Consider the following 23,932-nt stretch of genomic DNA (forward strand, 5'->3'; position numbering starts at 1 on the left):
AAAGCAGGTAATATTTATTAACCTACACAAAAGAAAAACATCCTTACTGATATTGAGCCAAAAATCAGTCTAGGATGCAACACATCGTTTAGTTTTTCTCCTTCGCCATTAAAAAAAAAAAAAAAAAGGCAAGTATGGTAGCTTTCCCAAAAAAAATCCTTTAAATTCTTAAACATCCTCACATTTCTCTCCCAAATTCTACCCGCCTCGTTTGTTTTTTTGTTTGTTTGTTTGTTTTTACAGCTATAGTAACTTCATAGCATAAAAGATGAAGCAAAAGCAATACAATTATTATAGCTATTGACTCACTACCAGGAGAAAAGGGTGTAATTTCTAAGAATGTTTTCCAACAGTGATGATGGACTTGTGCCTCTCTATGCAACAACCCTTCTAATATTAGAAAAGAAAAATGGTCATAGCTCCTTAAGTCTTCTCTGCTCCAAGTCAAACAACTGCAGTCCTTACCAGCAGAGTTAGAACCCTTTCACCACCACATGGCTCTACCGTGGCTCAAACAGTAACTCCAGTCAGAATACGGACATTGCTTAGAAATATCCCTTCGTGGTGTGGCATATTCACCCTGAGTCTCAGAGCCCAGACTCCAAACACCTGATCATACATTCATTCGTAAGTATTTACTGAGTGCTACTATATGCCAGGCACTGCACTTAAAGGAGAGAGAGCATTCAACAGGACTATGAATCCAGAGTCTCTGCACCCAAAAACTGGGGTTGGCAGACACTGAACAATCACTAATTCAATTCATCCCAGATAGTACAACTCACTTCGTGCTGAATACCACTAGGACCATCAGACTCAGACAGAGAATCTTTATTAGAGTTTTCTAATACAAGGAATGGAAATCTACATAACATGTCCAAATACACACAATAGGGCAAGTCCATGGTAATTCCCATATGTCCTTTAGACAAAGTTTTCAACAATCCTCAGGAAAAAATATGAAAAAGAACAATGCGGTATTAATAGAATAAGTTTATTTTATTCTATTAGAGTTTCTCTTTATTATGAGCCCATGTCCCCCTTTTTTTTTTCTTGGCATTAAAATGTTTTTTACCTCATGAAATAATGGTTTAAGTAAAAAAGTAGAAGGTACCTGGCTTTGTTTTGGTTCATTTTGAAACAGTCTTATTTGCCAAATAAGAAGAGAGCAATCAAATTTCTATACCAAATATTTGTTGATATTTTATTTATCCATATCATCCAGTGATTTAAAGGACTCAAGAAAGTTCCCTTTGTCCTAAAATGCACCTCTGCACACAAAGAGTATGGAATTACTCTTCCAACAAGTAGACCTCCATAAGAATTAGATCATTACATTTTGACACAAGGAAATGTAAGTTTTCCCACCTTCTTGCTGTATCATTCACAAGAACATTAATATCACAGTAAAAAAGACCCAAACACACAGTACTGTAAATATGCAAAAAGTCTAGTCACAGAAACTATATTGGTGACAATAACAATTGTAATTACTGACAGTTACTTCAGTAACGGTAAAAGTAGCCAAATTCTTATCAAGATTATTTATGGATAGTCTCTAGTATCATCCACAATGAAAATGGTTTATATTTATTAAGCTCCACATAGGGTAGGGTGGGAGAAGACAGAAAAAGAGGAAAAAAGTTAATAACTTAAGAAAAACTCTATTATGTAACTAAAGTTTGTCACTAGCATTGACAAAACTGCAAAATATCCTTGATAGTTGAAAATGACACAAAGTTCATATAGGACACCTACCTCTACTCACCCATTTCCCAACAAAAAATACATCTGCGCTTACCTCTGGTAATCTGCATGCTTTTATGCAAAGGCTAAACTGTAGAAGGGCATTACAACATAGCATAAACAAAGGGGTTTTAAAGTCAGGTGGTCTTAAATTCCCTCATTCAAGACCTAGATCTGCCCTTTACTTTCTGTATGTGACCTTGCACAAGTCATTCGACCACTTCAAGCCCCACTAGACTGTCAGCTCCACAGGAGCAAAGGCCACTTCTGCCTGACTCACTACTGTAAACAGTGGCCCACAGCACGGAGAAGTCAGTTTCTTCTGGTATAAAATAAAGATATTAACAGTATTTATCTCGCAGCTTTAACTGAAGGAATAAATGGGATATTATATATATAAAGTTCTGGTGCAGCGCCTGATTATGGTAAATGCTCAATAATAACTGTTTGACATTAACTACCAATCATCAAACATAAAAGTAATGTTTGAAGACCTTCAAATACTAATACGCAAAGCCTTTACCCACTAAGTATAAACTTCCCGATTAATTTTTTTTTTCTTTTCCACAGAATACCTGCGAAGTTTCTAAACGACTGGGTTGGGATTCTAATAATAGCTGAACCCTGAATGGTGGGTTACAGAGTCAAGCTATTAAAAGACATTCAGTAGACTCCAAGTGCTCCTACTTCAAAAAATAGGTCATACGCAGAGGCCCCACTGGCTTCCCAGTCTCCCCTTCGGACGTCCCTAGACTGTCAGGGAACCCCCCTCCTCCGCGTTTAGGGGGAGGAGAGAGAAAGCCTCAGAGGCGGGGGCCGAGGGTGGGGGAAAGCGAGCATCCCTGCGCCTCTCGCCCAGACCCACCTTGAGCAGGATGGACGGCGGCAGCTGGTTGATGTCTGGGGTTTCGGGGGACGGCTCCCTGTGACAGTCGCAGGGGTTTTCGGGGGGCTCCCGACAGTCCGCGTCGCCACATTCATGCTGCTGCTGGGCGGACGAGGGGGCGGTGCCCCCGGCTCGGACAGCGTCCCCGCCAGCTTCGGTAGGGGCACCTTCGGAGGTGGGAGAAGAGGGCGGGGGGCAGAGCGGCTGCGGGTGCTGCTCCGGGCCCTGGCAGCAGCCGGCGTCGGGGGGTCGGGGCGGCGAAGCGCCTCCCCCCGCAGGCCCTCCCCCACCACCACCGCCGCCGCTGCCGCAGCCCCCGCCGCCGCAGCGGGGCTGCTTGCAGGGGGTGCAGGCTGGGACCCCGGCCCCCTTCCGCTTGCACACCATTTCGGGGGGCGTAGGGGGCTCGGCCGGCGGCGGTGTCGGTCCCCGGAAGAGCTGCACGGCGGCGGGCGGCCCCAGGAAGCGCACCGGCCCCAAGCTGGCCAGGAAGAGACTTCGGCCCTGCTGCTCCCAGGCGGCGGCCGCAGCCAGCCCCAACTCTTTGCAGCAGGAGGCGGGCGACGAAGCCGAGGCGGCAGCGGCTGCGGCGGCGGCGGCCGAGGATAGCAGGAAGCGGCGGGCGGCAGCGGCGCAGTCCTCGGCGGCCAGGGCCGCGTAGCGCCGCGCCAGGTGCTGGGAGGAGGAGGCGGCAGCGTAGGCCCCGTCCCGCGGCGGCGGCGGCGGCGAGAGCGGCGGCTCCTCCTCTGGGCCGGCGGGGGCGGGCGCGCCGGGACTGTGCACGATGAAGCAGAGCATGCAGGGCCCGCGGAAGAAGCAGTCCCGGCTCCGGGGTGCCGCCGGTTGAGGGGGCACCTTGGCTGGGGTCCGGCGGGGCAGCCTGAGGAGAGGGCGCCGGCGGCGGCACCAACTGCAACAGCGAGGCCTCTTCTGGCTCGGGCGGTTACGCGGCTCCTTCGAGAGAAGGTGGCCCATATAGAAGACCCCGAGGAGGGGGACCGGGACGGGAGGGAGGGAGACCCAGAGAGGCGGGCTCCTGGCAGCGGGGCAGGCCGCTCGCTGGCTCGGCCCCCGGCCCGCGGCGGGGTCGCCCTCCCTGCGCACACACACGCACACACGGGCACACACGCGACGGTGGGGGGTGGGCGTCAGCTGCGGGCCGCCGGAGTGCCCGACGGGGGCTACATGCTCTGCCCAGGGAAGCCGGGAGAACGATGGGCGCGAGCTTTGGGGACGCGAGGGAGTGAGCGAGCGAGCGAGCCTGCCGGCTAGGTGACCAGTCCGGGCCCGGCCAGCCGGCTCAGTCAGTCAGCGCGGCAGCGGGGGCAAGGCCGGGTCCCGCTCGGACCATTTTAACTGCGGATCTGCCGCCGGCGCGCGCGCCCGCGACTCTGCTCGGAGCCGCAGGAACGCGCGGCCCGTTCCGGCAGGGGGCGGAGCCAGTTGCGGTGGCGCGCTCGTGGCGGGGACGCTAGCGCCCGCTGCTCACCCGGAACGGCAGCCACACGGCACTACGGGAAGAAGCCGGCCGGCTAGGGTATGGAGCTCTGGGCTCGCGGGGTGCGGCGCGCGCCCCTCCCTCCAGCCGCCTAAGGTTTTTCCGAAGCTGCTGGGCGTGCGCCGCTTTTCTAAGGCGGGAGGAGACACTTCCGAGCCAGCTGTGTGACATCCGTTTACACAGCCGCGCTGACGTCTCGAGGTGTAAGTTCAAGAGCTGCCATTGGCCGGTAGCCGCTCGGCTCTTCCCCTCATCTTCCACCCATATCACCACCCCTGACTCGGAAACCCAGGCCACTTCGAAGCCGCGAGGCGGGTTCCGCCGGAAGGGCCGGCGTGGGTGCTGACCGCGCCTTGGGCGGAGTGGCAGATGCGGCCGGTGGGTGATACGCACCCAAGTCATGTGAGGGGTTGATTGGTTGTGCGGCATCACTGTTTACTCACTTGTGTTTTATTAATTGTTGCGTACTACTGCCTTTCCACAACTTTATTTCAGAGTGAAAGCATATATCAAATTACCTGTGCACGGTGGAAAGATAACAGCTTCCCCACCCAATGAGCCATCCAACACCCAGGCTACAAGCTGTAGATCACTTTATTGTCTGCACCCTCGGAATGCTGTCTAGCCATCTGTTATATATTTTAAACATGACGGTGCAGTGCCGGCTGTATGACAAACCTTGGTGAGTCGGATGAGAAAGAGGAAATAGCTGTGCAGGCAGTCCGTTAGAAGGTTTGACTATATCGAGGCTAGAGAGCTAGGGCAGCTACTAGAGCGGCACCTGGTCTGGAGAAGTTAGCTTTCACAAGCGAAGAATTGGAGGAAGCAAATACCGATGGGAATGAGCGACTCCAATGAGAGAAATAGGAGAAGGTGGAATGGAGAGTGCTTTAGGAAGGACACTTTCTTCATTGTGATTACAGAGAATGACGAAAGGTAGATAAAGGATGAATATAGATAGGTGGATGTTTCTAGCCGGAAGGTGAGAGTTCCTTTCTGATGGTTTCTATTTTCCTTCAGATAGAGCTTGGTTACCTGCTGAAGGGTGGAAGTGAAGTGGCAGCTGTTTAAAAAAAAAATCTGCTAAGGATAACTTGAGAGAGCTGACTGAGGGAGCAGTATTGCAATATTCAAGGCCCAGTGACTTAGAGACCTCTGTTGGAACCTACATTGCTATTACCACTATAGTGGCCAGCGCCACCCAGTCTGCACTCAAACATGCTATCCAACATTTGTTTATTGTGGCCTCTTTGTCAGAAATGACTAATCTTAAGTCTGTCACATTCAGGGATCCTTCTTTCAGAGCCTAATGACAGTGATGTGGAATTCTAGAAGCAAATATTTGTCAAAAGGTTTCACAGACATACACGCTATTCACTATCAAATGCATTGCCTGAACTACATTTACCTACACATATAATCCACATAACTTTCATCCATCTGCCTGTAGGGGAATCTTCCAGGGCCCCAGAGCAGTGTTTGAGGACTTATTACAGATCCTTTGACATCTCTACTCAGCTGCACTTTCACAAAAGGCAAGAGTATTATAAAATGTTTTGTAACTTTATGTCAAAAATGTTAACCTATCAGAGCCAGTTGTGGTTGTACCTATCTTTCAAACTACAGCAGGGCTGGTGAGGTGTGAGAATCGCTTGAGCCCAGTTTGTTATGATTATGCATGTGAATAGCTGCTCTACTCCATCTTGAGCAGGGTAGTGAAACACAGTCTCATTTTAAAAAAAAAAATGTGACCTGTGCATTTAATATAAATACACATCTGCCCTGTGAGCCAGCAATCCCACATCTAGGTATTTATCCGGAGAAATAAAAGCATATATCGATAAAAAGACATACAAAAAATGTCCGTAACAACTTTATTCATGGTCACCAAAAACTAAACTCCCCAGATGTCCATCAGTGGGAGAATGGATTAATAAACTGATATATTCATCTAATTAAATACTACTCAGCAACCCAAGAAAAAAAGCATGGATGAATCTCAAAAACTTAGGATGATTAATGTTTTCTGGATACGGGGCCCTTGAATCTCTACCTGATAACAAGCTCCCTATGTGATTCCTGTACAGACAGCCTGGTACCATGCAAATGTATCAGAACTACACATACCATCCAACTTCGATGTCTTGTTTTTAGAGATGAAGCAACTGACTCTGGGGGTTCTGAAGTCATTCCTAAATTTTACAATATATGTTTTGTTACTCCCAGTTCCTAAACCATTCAACCACAAGCAGATTGTCTTTGGTCTACCTGTTGTACTCTGTGCTGACAAAAGATACTTGTTTTTTATAGGTGAGATATTTTGCATGTCTGTTCTCATCACCCACCATTATCACACCACTAGTTCTCTCCAAAAAAAACTTCAAATTCCTTGAGGCTTAGGATTGTCTCTAACCCTTCTTTTTATTTACCACAGCAAATAGCAGAGAGTCACGGTCTTGTATATTTCATCAATGATTAAATAAGCTACTACTATTATCAGGAGAGCTGTAATGAGTTTTGGAACTCAGTACCCTAAATAATAATACCAATGTTGTAAATGTTAAAGATACAGAATTATGAATAAGAGTCATAAATTGGAATTATAGAGACAATTGTAGCAGCTGATGGCTTTGCTAGTTGTGGGGGCAGAGGGGGCGGAGTTGCAGTGGGAACCAACCCCGGACAGCCAGGAGCTGGATAGGCACTATTAGCTAGGCATTTGTGGTACTGGCAGTGGTCCTGGCATTCTCAGTTCTCAGTGTTTTGTCAAATATAAACAGTCTCACAAAACATCAACATCAGTTATAGTCACTTTATGACTACAATAGACAAGACAAATATAAGACCCCTCCATAATCATGTCTGAACACAGCAAATAGAAGAACAGTCTCTAAACCACAAAAATGACCAAACATTCTTTTTAATATAAGTGACCACTGTTTCTTGGCCAATTACAACCTTAACCTTGATCCATTCTTCCTGCCTTCTAGATCGCAAATATTAAAATACTCAGTTATAGGATCACCTGTTTCCTGCCAGCATCCAATCCAAAGCAAAACGTTGACACTTCCCCAAAATCACCTAACAGAAGCTCATTCCTATAATGTTTTTCGCAATACCAATACCCTCTTAGTGAGAGTGCCCCTGCCCAACTTCATTCCTCATTGCTCTTTTCCTCCCTGCAACAAGTCATTAAACCCACCTTGGTTTAAATCTAGTTGTTTTCCTGCTGCTCTTTAGCTGGAGGGCATTAGCAGTTGTTATTATCAAATGTCACCAGCCTATCTAAAGTTAATCCCTCCTTTGCCCTTTCACCTTACCGTTTTTATTTTCTTTATAGCTTATTATCACGTTTTAAAAATTTTTTGGTTCAATCAGAACATAGGCTCCATGAGGACAGGGATTTTGTTCAGTTTTTGGGAAGATAATCAGGCTACTATGTAGAAGACAGACTAGAGGAGAAGCAAGCTCTTAGATGCCAGTTAAAGTTGTTCAAAGGGTCTGTAGAGAAGCCTTAAAAGTATGAATTTAGGGCCGGGTGTGGTGGCTCATACCTTTAATCCCAGCACTTTGAGAGGTCAAAGTGGGCAGATCACCTAAGGTCAGGAGTTCAAGACCAGCCTGACCAACATGGTGAAACGTCACACTACTAAAAATATAAAAATTAGTTGGGCCCAGTGGCGCCTGCCTGTAATATCAGCTACTCAGGAGGCTGAGGCAGGAGAATCGCTTGAACCCGGGAGGCAGGGGTTGCAGTGAGCTGAAATTGCGCCATTACACTCCAGCCTGGGCAACAAGTGCAAAACTCCATCTCAAAAAACAATAAAAGAATGTAGGCATTCTGAGAATAATTAAGTAAGGTTGTTATTGAGAAATATGTCTGATTGTGGAGTTGTCAGGATTTCATGAATTCTTTCTGAATTGCATAGAGGGAAGGGAATGATGAATATAGGGAGAAAACCCCCAAATTGTTTGTTCTTATGATTTATTTCAGTGAATAACTTACTGTGGTGAAATAATGGATTCTATAATATAAAATAGTTACATATTTGAATAATATCCCAACCTGAGGTAGATTTGAGTTATGGCCTACTGAGATTCACACTGAAAACCAGTATATAAATTTTTTTTTTTTTTTTTTTTTTTTTTTGAGACGGAGTCTCGCTCTGTCGCCCAGGCTGGAGTGCAGTGGCCAGATCTCAGCTCACTGCAAGCTCCGCTTCCCGGGTTCACGCCATTCTCCTGCCTCAGCCTCCCGAGTAGCTGGGACCACAGGCGCCGCCACCTCGCCCGGCTAATTTTTTGTGTTTTTAGTAGAGACGGGGTTTCGCCGTGTTAGCCAGGATGGTCTCGATCTCCTGACCTTGTGATCCGCCCGTCTCGGCCTCCCAAAGTGCTGGGATTACAGGCTTGAGCCACCGCGCCCGGCCACCAGTATATAAATTTAAAATGTGGCAAAACAAGGTAAAAAGAAAAGTTTTTCTTTCTTCTTTGCTAACATAGATTATACTCAATTTGAAATTCACATTTGCCTATAAAAAAGACAGCCTTGTGTAAAAGGTGTTCATGCTTGAAGTTGGATAATAGTGGTTGTGGTAAATATCTAAAACATCCTATAGCACCAGTGACGCACAAAGAGAACAAAGATCACATGCCATTGATCCCAATAATTGTGGTAAATATGATGGATGGCCTAGAAAGACATTGTTTTATGCATCTTGAAATCATGGAACACCCAGGTGTTCAGTAAATTTAATTCCATGTTATATTGTGTTTTCGCTAAAATACTCAAGGCCAAAGATGATAGTGGAAAACAAGTTTCCAGAGAATTCCCTTCAGGAGGACAATCTATATTCCTGAATAATTTGTTTCAGACGTGATGTGAAAGTTCAGCTGCTGCCTGGCCTGTTCTTCCCTAAGCTCTTCTCTTGACTGATTCATTCTGAGATTCCAGATGATATCAGCCCTGATATCACCTCCTGTCATGAGAGTTCTTCCCCAGTCACTCTGTCACACTGCCCTGTTCATTTCCTTCACAGCAGTTACCACAGTCCGCAGTTGTGGTGTTTCTGTGTTAGTTGACTATCATTCCCATCAGAATTAGTTCCTACTTTGTTTACTCTCAAATTGCCAGCACCTAAATTTGTTAATCAACTGATTTTTAAAGGCAGATTTTCAGAGGCTGAGACAGGAGGAACACTTAAGTCCAGGAGTTCGAGACCAGCTTGGACAACATAAAGAGACCTTATCTTTACAAAAAATTTAAAAATTAGCCAGACGTGGTAGCTCACACCTGTAGTCCCAGCTAATCTGGAGGCTGAGGTAGAAGGGTTGCTTGAGCCCGGGAGGTCAAGGCCACAGTGAGCCATGATCTTGCACCACTGCACTCTAGAGCCTGGGCAACAGTGTGAGAGACACCCTGTCTCAAAAAGAAACAAATAAGTAAAAGCAGATTATCCTAGGTGGACCTGACATTATCAAGTGAACTCTTAAAAAGAGGGTCAAGGAGCAGATGGGCACGGTGGCTCACGCTTGTAATCCTAGCACTTTGGGAGGCCGAGGCAGGCAGATTGCCTGAGCTCAGGAGTTCGAGACCAGCCTGAGCAACATGGTGAAACGCCGTCTCTACTAAAATACAAAAAAAAAAAAAAAATTAGCCTGTAGTCCCAGCTACTCAGGAGGCTGAGGCAGGAGAATTGCTTGAACCCGGGAGGCGGAGGTTGCAGTGAGCCGAGATCGTGCCACTGCACTCCAGCCTGGTGACAGAGCGAGACTCTGTCTCAAAGAAAAATAAAAAATAAAAAAAAAGAGGGTCAAGGAGAAGTCAGAGAGATTGAAAGCAACAGCAAATACTTTTCTTTTGGCCGTGAAGAAGTAAAGTTGCATGTTGTAGAGAGGCCTATATGGCAGAAAATGGCGGGCGGCCTCTAAGAACTGAGAGTAGCCCCTACCTGATGGTCAGCAAGAAAGCACGCCTTCCTACAGAATTCTTAATTCTGCCAACAACCACATGAGTTTGGAAGAATACCCGGAACTATAGAAGGGAGCACAGCTTGGCTGACACCTTGATTTCAGCCTGGTAAGAACCTGAGCAGAGAACCTAGCTGAGCCTGTGCCAGGACTTATGACTTACAGAACTACGAGAGAATAAATGTGTTATTTTAAGTCACTTCATTTCTGGAAATTCGTTTTTGCATCAAATGGAAATGTTTTTACGTGAAATAAAGCTTGTATTCAAATACAGTCCTATGGATACCAAAACTTGATGTAGTTTTAATAGCAGAAACCAAATGATCAAGTATCCATAATTCAAAGATTAACCTCGTGAAAGAAAACAACTAATCAGAAGTTAATACCTGCACAGACTATTTGTTGTTCTCCCACTTTTACATAAATTAGATAATTGAGACAAAGGTATGGGCTTATTTTTTTGCTTAAGATTCACATATTTATCTTTTACTTAAATGGAATTAGTATAACACAAAGATGTTCAACTATTTATATTCAATTTTGTGTGTGTCTATATTCTATAATTAGTATTTTCTCATTTTCAACTGACAGAAATAGTGCTTATAGAAAAAATAATTAAATTGCATGTGTCTCCCTAACATTAAATGTTTTTCCTCCTAAATTTCTTTTTTCTCTTTTTTTTTTTTCTTTTTTTTTTTGAGAAGGAGTCTCACTCCATCACCCAGCCTGGAATGCAGTGGTGCTATCTTGGCTCACTGAAACCTCCGCCTCCCAGGTTCAAGCAATTCTCCTGCCTCAGCCTCCCAAGTAGCTGGGATTACAGGCATGTGCCACCGCACCCAGCTAATTTTTGTATTTTTAGTAGAGACAAGGTTTCACCATGTTGGCCAGGCTGGTATCAAACCCCTGACCTCAGATGATCCACCCGCCTCCCAAAACTGCTGGGATTACAGGTGTGAACCACCACGCCCAGCCTTCTCCTAAATGTAATAACATTTGTATTTCTTATTATATAATTTTTTTTTTTTTTTGAGACAGAATTTTGCTCTTGTTGCTTAAGCTGTAGTGCAGTGGCACGATCTCTGCTCACTGCAACCTCCCTGTCCCAGGTTCAAGCGATTCCTCTGCCTCAGCCTGCCGAGTAGCTAGGATTACAGGCATACGCCACCACACCTGGCTAATTTTGTATCTTTAGTAGAGACGGGGTTTCTCCATGTTTGTCAGGCTGGTCTTGAACTCCCAACCTTGGGTGATCCGCCCACCTCAGCCTCCCAAAGTGCTGGGAATACAGGTGTGAGCCACCATACCTGGCCCTTATTATATAATTTTTAAATGGTTACATACTTGCACGCAATAGCCAGATTATTAAATCTACTTTTAGTGACTCAGAAATGACAGATCACCTTTACAACTCCCATGTGTTGAGAATTTGTTGTATTATTATAACGAAATGTCTATGTCCCAAACTTGTGTGCTCTACCCTGAGTCTGATGAGTAGCAGGTTGCCCCTTCCTATTTCATTCCCTATGTCTGGAGGTAAAATCATTATAACCAGAATCCAGAAACTGGAGGGATGGAAATAACCATTTAAGTTATATGTAATCCCTCCTGAGGCAGGTGGGCAAGAGAGGAAGGGTGGCAGGAGTAGTGAGGCAGATCACTCATCAGAGCCACTGTTGGTGGCTCTCACCTATCTAATAGATCTGATACTGCTGGCTTTAGTAATTCCTAGATTTTTTATTTTTATTTTTATTTTTGGCTCCTGAGGAAAGTAATGAGGCATTGGTTTTTGTTACCACTTAGGGAGTGGATAGTTTTCTTCTCTGTAGCCTCATAAATTATATAAACTCTCTTAAACTTATGGCAGGATACTTTATCAACATATCACCAGTGTTGTATGGAGTGGGTAGGTCTTGATTCTGTTCTACTTGCTTTTTAGTTATATATTATTGTTTATCATCTTTAGGTTATTGTGTGTTCAGTCATACCTATAGTATGTTGTGATGCAAATGGATCAACCATACTTAGGGCCCATTATTTAGGGTCCATTATTTCCTACTAACTACATGTTAAGTAAGCTAAGGGGACAGGTATTTAAAAATATTATCTATACTCAATTGTTCAAACAGATGGAATCATCTTTTTTTTCTATTTTTATATAGGTTATAACTCTGTCATCCCGATTAAAGTGGGCAGTGGCACAATCATGGCTTACTGCAACCTCAGCTTCCTAGGCTCAAGCGATCCTACTACCTCAGCCTCCTGAGTAGCTGGGAATACAGGCAAGTACCACCATGCCCCACTAATTATTTTCTGTAGAGACAAGGCCTTACTATGTTGTCCAGGCTGATCTTAAACTCCCAGAGTCAAGTGATCCTCCCGCCTCAGCCTCGCAAAGTGTTGGGTACAGGTATGAGCCACCATGCCAGGCCTGAAACATAGTATCCTTAAATTTGTTTGTTCGACAACAGTTGTTACTGAGTCACCTCTCCCATTCTCAATTGAAAAATGGGAATGAGTAAATTATCGGTGTAAGGATCTTTTGCTCCCTCCAGGACAATTCATTTTATAAGCTTGAGAACCATTTTCATGGGTAGTATGCTGTCCTTGCTAACTTCTTTCCCTTTCAAAACTGCTTTATATCTTCATTTAAGTCTTACTTTGGAAGAGAGAGAGAGAGAGAGAGAGAGAGAGTGTGTGTGTGTGTGTGTGTCTTGGGGAGAATACTAAGAGGCAGGAAGTCTTCCAAATTCCCATTTTTTTGCCAGTGATTTTCCCTGGCAAATCAATATATTTCCTGCCTGTTGTCATCAACATTTGTAAATATTGACATCTCTAAACATTAATGAATTGGGTCCAATTTTAATAATTTGAATCTTTATTGCACTACGAATCAAAGATATTCACTGCTGAGTTACCAATAGGTAACATAACTGCAGATTAGTGGTAGGTGCTATTTTCATGTGCTGTGGATCCAGAGGACCTCTATTTAAAAACTTAATATAGCTGTTTTCCATGTCAGCCATGAAATGATAAGTAATATCCTCCCATCTTTTTCCCCCCATCATTTTTATAAATTAAAAAAAAAAGGAAAATTTACTTGGAGGAGTAAAGTGTGTCAGAATCTTCACTGAAAAAATTTTGTAAAGCACATACTCATTGGAAAGTGACAAGAATCCATAAAGAACTGCAAGAAAATATGTTGTTTCTAAAGGAAGTTAATTCTAAGGGAAGTTAACCCCAAAACCTACTTTAAATTACATTGCCTGTTTCACACTGTTTCATCTACTTTTATTACCTACCAGCTTTCTCTCACCCCTGAAATGTCCCATTTCTAACTGTGCCTTTATATTTTAATCTACACCTCAACAATATTGAAATATGCATCATAGTTTTTTCTTATGGATAAAGTTTTGGGGAGTAGTCTGTGAAGAAAATCCTTTTCAGGCACATTAAAGGGAATATTTGCTAAGATCAAGTTAGAAAAGATTTACTCTGAAAAGAAATTTTGAAGGGAGGGTTTATGGAGTGAAGAACAGTTTCTGGAATAGAACGTGAGCATGGAATACATTTTCTGAAAAGCCACCATTTTTTAGACTATGTGAGGTATTCATATGTGTATATGTGTGAAAGAGAAAGTGAGGGTGGCAGAAATAGAGCTCATCATTTCTGCTACCATCCATAATAATTTTCAAGGAATTCCAGATGATTCCTGACTAACTCATTCTCTTCCTTTGGTAGTAAAAACATAATCCATACAAGTAAAAAAAAAAAAAAAAAAAATCAGTGTTAGGAAAATTCTGTCAGCCTTCTGAGTAGACTGAGACAAGCATCGGGGCTTGGTTTTATTTTCTCAGCCAAAAGAGAAAAGACTTGAAAGGGGGAAACAAAGACAATGGAGAAATTGCTTTAATATTTCACTGGGGTAGAGTCTTTCTGATAGCAGACAGCTTAAAACTATCCCTTCCAGACCTAGAAACAGAGTTCAACATAATTGTTCATGAGAGTAATACAAATTAAAGCCATAATGAGACACCATTACACAACTATTTAGAATGGTGAAATCAAAGAGTGACATAGCAAGTGTTGGCAAGAATATGGAACAACTAAAAATCCAATAGGCTGGCTTTGAACTCCTGGCCTCAAGTGATCCTTCTGCCTCAGCCCCACAAGGTACTGGGTTATAGGCATGAGCCACCACACCCAGCCGGACTCTCATATACTGATGATGGAAATCCAAAATGGTACAGCTACTTTGGAAAACATGTTGTCGATTTCTTATACAATTTAACATACCGTTACAATATGATTTCCCAGTCTCAATTCTAGCTGTTTACCAATGAGAAATGAAAACATATGTTTACACAAAAGCCTGTATACAAGTATTTATAGAGGTTTTATCCATAATTGTCAACACCCGAATACCAAAAATTTTTCCGCTTATAAATGGATAAACAAATTTTGGTACATCCACACAATGGATAACTCTCAAACAAATATGGAAAGTAAAAAGTCAGATTTGAAAGGCTACATGCAGTATGATTCCCTTTATATGACTTTCCTAAAAAGGCAAAACTGTAGGGATAAAAATAGAGCAGTGGTTGCCAGAATATTGCAGAAGAGGAAAGTGTTTACAACAAAGAGGCACAATGGAACTTTTTGGGGAGTTAGAAATGTTCTTTATCTTGATTGTGATGGTTACATCACTGAATGTATTTGTAAAAACTCATAAAAGTATATACTAAAAGAGTTGAATTTTACACTACATAAATTATACTTCAACAAACCTGACTTTAAAGGATTATAGAACAAAAATTTACAAGATATCAAAAATTCAATGTCATGAAAGAAAAGTAGGATATCTGAACTAGATCTAAAGAGACTACAGAAACAAAAATACCAAATGAAATATATGAACTCGGAATATATTCTGGTCTGAAATAATCCAATAAAACCACTAATAAAATTGTGTTTATACAATTGGGAATATTTCAATATGGACTGCATTTAGATATTATATAATTAATGTTAATTTTCTTAGGCATTAAAAGTATATGATGATTACATAGAATGCGTTTTTTTTCTTTAGGAGACGCATACTGAAATAGTTAAGGTGAAACAGTATTTACAACCTTCTTTCAAATGATACTGCAAACGAAAAAAGCAAGAGGGAACATAGGGTATGCTGATTGTATTAGGGTTCTTTAAAGAGACAGAACTAATAGGAGATATATATATATATATACACACACACACAAAGGGGAGTTTATTAGGAGATGATCACAAGGTGAAGTCCTAGAATAGACCATCTGTGAACTGAGGAGCAAGGAGGCCAGTCCAAGTCTCAAAACCTCAAAAGCAGGGAACCAGACAGTGCGGCCTTCAATCTGTGGCCAAAGGCCCAAGAGCCCCTGGAAAATCACTGGTGTAAGTCCAAGAGTCCAAAAGCTGAAGAACTTGGAGTCTGATGTTCAAGTTCAGGAAGCATTCAGCACGGGAGGAAAAAGATGGAAGCTGAAAGATTCAGCAAGTCTGCTCTTCCACTTTCTTCTGCCTGCTTTATTCTAGCCGTGTTGGCAGCTGATTAGATGATGCCCACCCAGATTTAGGGTAGGTCTGCCTCTCCCAGTCCACTGACTCAAATGTTAATTTCCTTTGGCAACACCTTCACGGACACACTCAGGATCAATACTTTGCATCCTTCAATCCAATCAAGTTGACACTCAGTATTAACCATTACACTGATCGTTATTGAAATGAGGTGAATAATCTGTGGGCACACATTGCATTAAGCAGACAATGTCTTTTAAGTTGTAACAGTGATCTGAACTGTCACCTTTATTATATACCAAATTTGGAGGTATATTTTTGGAAAGTGTTATTTTGTTCCATTCATCATTTAGTACCACCACCAGTGCCATCCTGTGTTAGTTATAATTTAATAATGTTTCTATGTCTGATAGATCAAGTCATTATTATTTATATGTTTCCAAAATATTCAGGGTTCATCTCATCAATTTAGACTCAGATGAATATCAGAATCATTTTTCAGTGTCTCATTTGACCTTTGGTTAGTATTAAATTACATTTATAAATTAATTTGTAGAAAATTAACATAGTTTTGTTTTTTTTTATTTTTGGAAACAGGGTCTAACTCTTTTGCCCAGGCTGGAGTGCAGTCGCAGGATTATGGCTCACTGAAGCCTAGACCTCCCAGGCTCGAGTGATCCTCCCACCTCAGCCTCCTGAAGTAGCTGAGACCACAGACATACACCACCACACTCACCTAATTTTTTGTATTTTTTGTAGAGACATGATCTCACTGTGTTGCCCAGGCTGATTTGAAACTCCTAGACTTGAGCAACACTCCCACTTTGACCTCCCAAAGTACTGGGATTACAGGCGTGAGCCACCACGCACGGCTGACATATTTTTAAATAGTAATATTTCTTTAAGAAACATGATATAGCTCTACATTTACTCAAAGCTTTATGTTCCTTAATAAAATACTGCATTTTCCTGGACATTTTAAAATATTTCTCATTACTTCATAGCATTTGTACTACTGGAAATTGATGCTTTTCCTAGCATATTGTTTAGTTAGTGTAATTAATGCTATGTAGGAATGTAGTGCTTGTTGTGTAAGTATTTTGTTACAAACCACTTTAGCTGGGCATGGTGGCTCACACCTGTAATCCCAGCACTTTGGAAGGTTGAGGCCGGAGGACCGCTTGAGGCCAGGAGTTTGAGAACAGCCTGAGCAACATAGCAAGATGCCCATCTCTACAAATTCACTTGAATGAATTTGCTTATTCATTCTTTTGAATTATATCTTTTGAATTTAAAGTTTCTTAGGTAGAAAATCATCCATTCTTCTAGTTTGACTAATTTTTCTATATAAATAACTTACATTTCTTTTTCTTAATTTTATTCATTTGCATAAACTTTCCAAGCAAGATCAAATAATAGTGATGAAACAAGCAAAGGTGTCATGTACCTGAAATATAAGAACTAATGATTCCAGTGCTTCCCAAATTAAGTGTGATTTTGGCTATTTGAGATAAATACTATTCTTGCATTCCTATTTTTGTATTTTTTAAACGACCAGCAGTGGAAATTGGATACAGATTCATTATTTTGGGGGCATTTATATTAATAATTATACGTTTTTAAATCTTTGTCCTACTGATGTGATAAATTCCATCAACAGATTTCCAACTAGTAAGCCATCCTCACATTATTATAATAAACTTTATGTGATCATATTGTATTATTTGAATATGTTATAGTCATTTCGTTTATAGTTTTTTTTAGATTTTTGAAGCTATGTGAGTTGAATTCATTATTACTTTTTTGGCTTAAAAATAAGATTTCTCATTTTCACTTAGAAGCTGGAGTTTTTCTATTTCACACGCAAATTATTATTTTATTATTTTTCATAGGAAATAAAAAATTGCTTCCTAAGCAATGCAGGGAAGCTGTAATTTTAAAGAGGGGAGTAATGGATTTGATTGTATTTAAGAAATTATACATTTTTGTTTTTTTGAGACAATGTCTCACCCTGTTGCCCAGGCTGGAATGCAGTGGCACTATCATGGCTAACTGTAGCCTCCCCTCCTGCACTCAAGCAAGCCTCCTGACTCAGCCTCCTGAGTAGCCTGAACCCCAGGTGCACACAACCATGCCCAACTAATATCTGGTCTTGAACTCCTGGACCCAAAGGATCCTCCCACCTTGGCCTCCCAAAGTGCTGAAATTACAGGCATGGGCCACCTCGCCCAGCCACATTTGTGCATAGCTAGTGACACATGTGAACAAACTCAAAAGACTGGGAGAAGATGTTTTACATGGAATGAAGACTTAATAGAGATCTTTAGATATTTGATATTTAGAAGGCTTCTAGAAATTAATAAAAAATTTGAAAGCAATATAAAATGGGAAAATGGACAAAAATATGAAAAGGAATATTTGAAGAAAAACATAAAAATAATAAATACATTAAAATGTACTCAACTTCCTTATTGGTCAGGAAAATGCGAATTTCTGTAACAATGAGATTCCATTTCACTCATCACATTGTCAAAACTTAAAAGATTAATACAATCCAGTGTTGGTGAGCATGTGGAAACTGCTATTCTCTGATATTCTTCAAGAGTATTTGGGAGGAGTAATAACTTCTACAGTCTTTTGAAAAAGCAAATTAGAAAAATCTATTAAAATACATTTATATAGTTTTTCCCAAAATTTATCTTACAGAAATGATGGTACAAGAATATTCAGATACAAATGTAAAGATGTCCATTGAAGACTCTTTCTTGTGCAATGGCAATATACTAAAACAAATGACCATTAATAGGAAAATGGTTGAATAAACTATGATCTGCCACTACAAAAAAATATTGAATAACTCTTAAAACTAATGAATAATAATCTTCTTATTCTGACTAAAAGGAAGCCCATAGTAAATGGCTATGAATAAAAGGAAAATTATAGACAAATATGTATTGCATGATTCCAGGTTTTAAAAATCGGTGTGATTAGTACATATAGTTCTATCTTTATAAACTCCTGAAAAAGTTGGCATTAATATACCTAATATCATTAATAGTGGCACCCACTGCTAAATGAGGCGGGGGGCAGGATTGGAAGGACTCAAGTGGGAATTTCATTTAGTACTCTATAATTAATACGTTATATTACTTTAAAATGCTAAAAGTCTTTTGGATGATTCCTACATTTTTTGTAGTAAAAGACTCAAGGAAAGTGGAAAAGAAGTCATCTAAAAATTATTTTTTATCTTTAGTTTCTTATCCGCAAAATGAGACTAAAATTATTTCCAAAAGACTTTTGGCCCTTTCTAAAATCAGATCCTCCTTAAATGGATGAATATTTCACTGAGGTATTCAGAATAGTGTACTTGTATATTTGAAGGCAATTCTAAAGAATTTTGAGAAACATTTTCAATAACAACAGCATCATTGAATAAGTATATACATTCCATAGATAATCTAGTTCCCAATAAAATAATAGAATAAAAATTTATTTGTAAATTGTTACTAGTCGTCTTGTTTTGTTTTTTGTTTTTGTTTTTGTTTTTGTTTTTTTTTGAGACGGAGTCTTGCTCTGTCACCCAGTCTGGAGTGCAGTGGCGCGATCTTGGCTCACTGCAAGCTCCGCCTCCCAGGTTCATGCCATTCTCCTGCCTCAGCCTCCCGATTAGCTGGGACTACAGGTGCTCACCACCACACCCAGCTAATTTTTTGTATTTTTTAGTAGAGATGGAGTTTCACCGTGTTAGCCAGGATGGTCTCGATCTCCTGACTTCGTGATCCACCCACCTCAGCCTCCCAAAGTGCTGGGATTACAGGCATGAGCCACTGTGCCTGGTCAGTTGTTACTAGTCTTGTAGTCATGAGAAATTATGAGAGTAGGTCCTTTTCCTCTTCTATTTAAAAAAGCTTGAGAAATGTTACTAAGATTTTTATTTCATCAAAAAATGTTGGGTGGAATGCATTACACAGTTTCCTACAGCAACATTTTTTTGTTTGTTTGAGGTGGATTCTCACCCTGTCGCCAGGCTAGAGTGCAGTGGTGCGATCTCAGCTCACTACAGTCTCTGCCTCCCAGGTTCAAGCAATTCCCCTGCCTCATCCTCCTGAGTAGCTGGGACTACAGATGCACACCACCATGCCAAGCTATTTTTTTTTTTTTTTTGTAATTTAGTTGAGAAAGGGTTTCACCATGTTGGCCAGGATGGTCTCAATCTCTTGACTTTGTGCTCCATCTGCCTTGGCCTCCTAAAGTGCTGGGATTATAGGTGTGAGCCACCGTGCCTGACCCAGCAACATTGTTAAATATGTCTTTAAGGCTTGAAGGCTAGATTGAAAAAGTTTATTCAACCCAAATGTGACTGAGCTGTAGTACTAACAGTATGCTTCAATAAACATTTGTAGTGTAGAAGAGTGAGTGGATGGATGAATCAATAGAAAGGACCAGGAAATTCACTGGGTTGTAAATTCTGGGAGGAAGGAACTAGTCTTCTATATTCATTATTGTATCCCCAACACCCTGCCACATACATAGTTGGATCACATGAACGATCCCAAAGCTATCCTCACTTTCCTGAGTGTATAACTGGACTTTTATAATAAATTATGTATGTCTTAAGCCATTATTAAAGGATATTAAATGTTTTTAAAGGTAAAATGATGAATCTTGAACAAAAAAATAAAATAAAGATGTGTTAAAGAATGTTTTAACTCAGTTTTTGAAGGAACTAGAAAAGGGTAAAGAACCAAATCAAGGAGATTCCAAAGAAGACACAAATAGAGGTAATCCAGAGTGCTGAAATGAATTCAATAGATTCAAAATTGGTCAAACTCCAAATTCCACAGGGAAATAATCAATTGCATCATAACCAACAAAAGTCATTTGAATTACTAACAGTTTACTACAACTAATAGAGTGGTAAAATAGCTAAGAAGCAATAAAAGTCCCGAATAATGAGAAAGGGTGGGAATTTGCTGGCAAGATGGCCGAATAGGAACAGCTCCAGTCTGTAGCTCCCAGCAAGATCGACAGAGAAGGTGGGTGATTTCTGCATTTCCAACTGAGTTACCCAGTTCAACTCATTGGGACTGGTTGGACAGTGGGTACAGCCCACGGAGGGCAAACTGAGGCAGAGTGGGGCATCATCTCACCTGGGAAGTGCAAGGGGTCAGGGGATTTCCCTCCCCTACCAAGGGAAGCCGTGAGGGACTGTGCCATGAGGAACAGTGCACTCTGGCCCAGATACTGCCCTTTTCTCACATTCTTCACAACCCACAGACCAGGAGATTCCCTCGGGCACCTATGTCACCAGGGCCCTGGGTTTCAAGCACAAAACTGGGCAGCTGTTTGGGCAGACACTGAGCTAGCTGCAGGAGTTTTTTTTTTTTTTTTTCTTCATATGCCAGTGGCACCTGGAATGCCAGTGACAGAACTGTTCACTCCCCTGAAAAGGGACTGAAGCTAGGGAGCCAAGTGGTCTGGCTCAGCGTGTCCCAAACCCATGGAACCCAGGAAGCTAAGATCCACTGGCTTGAAATTCTCACTGCCAGCACAGTCTGAGGTTGACCTGGGATGCTGAAGGTTGGTGGGGGGCGGGGCATAGCCCTAGTCAGGGACTTTTAGATAAAACAGCCATCTCCCTGGGACAGAGCACCTGGGGGAAGCACTGGCTGTGGGCACAGCTTCAGTAGGCTTAAACATCCCTGCCTGGTGGCTCTGAAGAGAGCAGCAGACGTCCCAGCATGGCATTCGTGCCCTGATAAGGGTCAGACTGCCTCTTCAAGTGGGTCCCTGACTCCCGTGTATCCTGACTGGGAGACACCTCCTACAGGAGAGCTCTGGCTGGCATCTGGCGGGTGCCCCTCTGGGACAAAGCTTCCAGAGGAAGGAAGCGGCAGCAATTTTTGCTGTTCTGCAGCCTCCATGGTTGATACACAGGCAAACATGGTCTGGAGTGGACCTCCAGCATACTCCAGCAGACCTGCAGCAGAGGGCCCTGACTGTTAGAAGGAAAACTAACAAACAGGAATAGCATCAACATCAACAAAAGGACATCCACTCAGAGACCCCATCTGAATGTCACCAACGTCAAAGACCAAAGGTAGATAAACTCACAAAAATGGAGAGAAACCAGCGGAAAAAGGCTGAAAAAAACCAGAAAGCCTCTTCTCCAAAGGATCACAACTCCTTGCCAGCAAGGCAACAGAACTGGATGGAGAATGAGTTTGATGAATTGACAGAAGTAGAATTCAGAAGGTTGGTAATAATAAACTCCTCCAAGCTAAAGGAGCATGTTCTAACCCAATGCAAGAAAGCTACAAACATTGAAAAAAGGTTAGATGAATTGCTAACTAGAGTAACGAATTTAGAGAAGAATATAAATGACCTGACAGAGCTGAAAAACACAGGACAAGAACTTTGTGAAGCATACACAAGTATCAGTAGCCGGAGGGATCAAGCAAAAGAAAGGATATCAGAGATTGAAGATCAACTTAATGAAATAAAGCAAGAAGACAAGATTAGAGAAAAAAGAATGAAAAGAAACGAACAAAGCCTTCAATAAATATGGGACTATGTGAAAAGAATAAATCTACATTTGATTGGTGTACCTGAAAGTGATGGGGAGAATGGAACCAAGTTGAAAAACACTCTTCAAGATATTATCCAGGAGAACTTCCCCGACGTAGCCAGACAGGCCAACATTCAAATTCAGGAAATACAGAGAACGCCACAAAGATACTCCTCGAGAAAAGCAACCCCAAGACACGTAATCATCAGATTCACCAAGGTTGAAATGAAGGAAAAAATGTTAAGGGCAGCCCATCAGACTAACAGCGGATCTCTTGGCAGAAACCCTACAAGTCAGAAGAGAGTGGGGGCCAGTGTTCAACATTCTTAATGAAAAGAATCTCAACCCAGAATTTCATAGCCAGCCAAACTAAGCTTCATAAGCAAACTAGAAATAAAATCCTTTACAGACAAGCAAATGCTGAGAGATTTTCTCATGACCAGGCCAGCCTTACAAGAGCTCCTTAAGGAAGCATTAAACATGGAAAGGAACAACCAGTACCAGCCACTGCAAAAACATACCAAATTGTAAAGAACATTGGCACTATGAAGAAACTGCATCAAATAATGGGCAAGACAACCAGTTAGCATCATAATGACAGGATCAAATTCACACATAACAATTTTTACCTTCAATGTGAATGGGCTAGATGCCCCAATTAAAACACACAGACTGGCAGATTGGATAGAGTCATGACTCACTGCTGTGCTGTATTCAGGAGACCCATCTCATGTGCAAAGACACACATAGGCTCAAAATAAAGGGATGGAGGAATATTTACTAAGCAAATGTGGGGAAAAAAAAAAGCAGGGGTTGCAATCCTAGTCTCTGATAAAGAGACTTTAAAACAACAAAGATCAAAAGAGACAAGGGCATTACATAATGGTAAAGGGATCAATGCAACAAAAAGAGCTAACTATCCTAAATATATATGCACTCAATACAGGAGCACCCAGATTCATGAAGCAAGTTCTTAGAGACCTACAAAGAGACTTAGACTCCCACACAATAATAGTGGGAGACTTTAACACCCCACTGTCAATATTAGACAGAACAATGAGACAGAAAATTAACAAGGATATTCAGGTCTTGAACTCATCTCTGGACCAAGTGGACGTAATAGACATCTACAGAACTCTCCATGCTAGATGAACAAAATATACATTTTTTTCTCAGCACTTCATCGCACGTATTCTGAAATTGACCACATAATTGGAAATAAAACACTTCTTAGCAAATGCAAAAGAATGGAAATCATAACAAACTGTCTGTCAGACCACAATGTAATCAAATTAGAACTCAGGATTAAGAAACTCACTCTAAACTGCACAACTACATGGAAACTGAACAACCTGCTCCTGAATGGCTACGGGGTAAATAATGAAATGAAGGTAGAAATAGAGATGTTCTTTGAAACTAATGAGAACAAAGACACAAGGTACCAGAATCTCTGGGACACATTTAAAGCAGTGTTTGCAAGGTAAGTTGTAGCATTAAATGCCTACAAGAGAAAGCAGGAACGATCTAAAATTGACACCCTAACATTAAAGTTAAAAGAACTAGAGAAGCAACAGCAAACAAATTCAAAAGCTAGCAGAAGACAAGAAATAACTAAGATCAGAGCAGAACAGAAGGAGATAGAGACATGAAAAACCCCTCAAAAAAATCAGTGAGTCCAGGAGCTGGTGTTTTTATTATTATTATTATTATTATT

At 41.7% G+C, this 23,932-nt stretch overlaps 1 protein-coding gene and 1 long non-coding RNA gene across 7 annotated transcripts in view; one reads left to right on the top strand and one right to left on the bottom strand.

Annotated features, from left to right (window-relative positions):
• The window catches only part of FBXL17 (F-box and leucine rich repeat protein 17), a 545,014-nt gene extending 540,989 nt beyond the window's left edge, over positions 1-4,025 (bottom strand). For both annotated transcript variants that reach the window (XM_015140531.3, XM_078005091.1), the window contains exon 1: positions 2,612-4,025. In XM_015140531.3, the coding sequence (XP_014996017.3) occupies positions 2,612-3,607 (996 nt within the window). In that variant the 5' untranslated portion in view covers positions 3,608-4,025. The remainder of the gene's footprint in view (positions 1-2,611) is intronic.
• On the top strand, positions 2,604-16,624 carry LOC106998882 (uncharacterized). 5 transcript variants are annotated; one of them, XR_013418475.1, is made up of 5 exons: positions 2,604-2,789; positions 4,626-4,812; positions 5,581-5,665; positions 12,263-12,382; positions 16,248-16,624. It is a non-coding gene; the product is annotated as an uncharacterized LOC106998882 (long non-coding RNA). The 5 variants fall into 5 exon arrangements; XR_013418476.1 differs by lacking the exon at positions 2,604-2,789 and adding an exon at positions 4,103-4,333; XR_013418473.1 differs by lacking the exon at positions 5,581-5,665.
• Positions 16,625-23,932: the final 7,308 nt, after the last annotated feature.

Source organism: Macaca mulatta, chromosome 6, assembly GCF_049350105.2.
Source record: "Macaca mulatta isolate MMU2019108-1 chromosome 6, T2T-MMU8v2.0, whole genome shotgun sequence".
NCBI lineage: Eukaryota > Metazoa > Chordata > Mammalia > Primates > Cercopithecidae > Macaca > Macaca mulatta.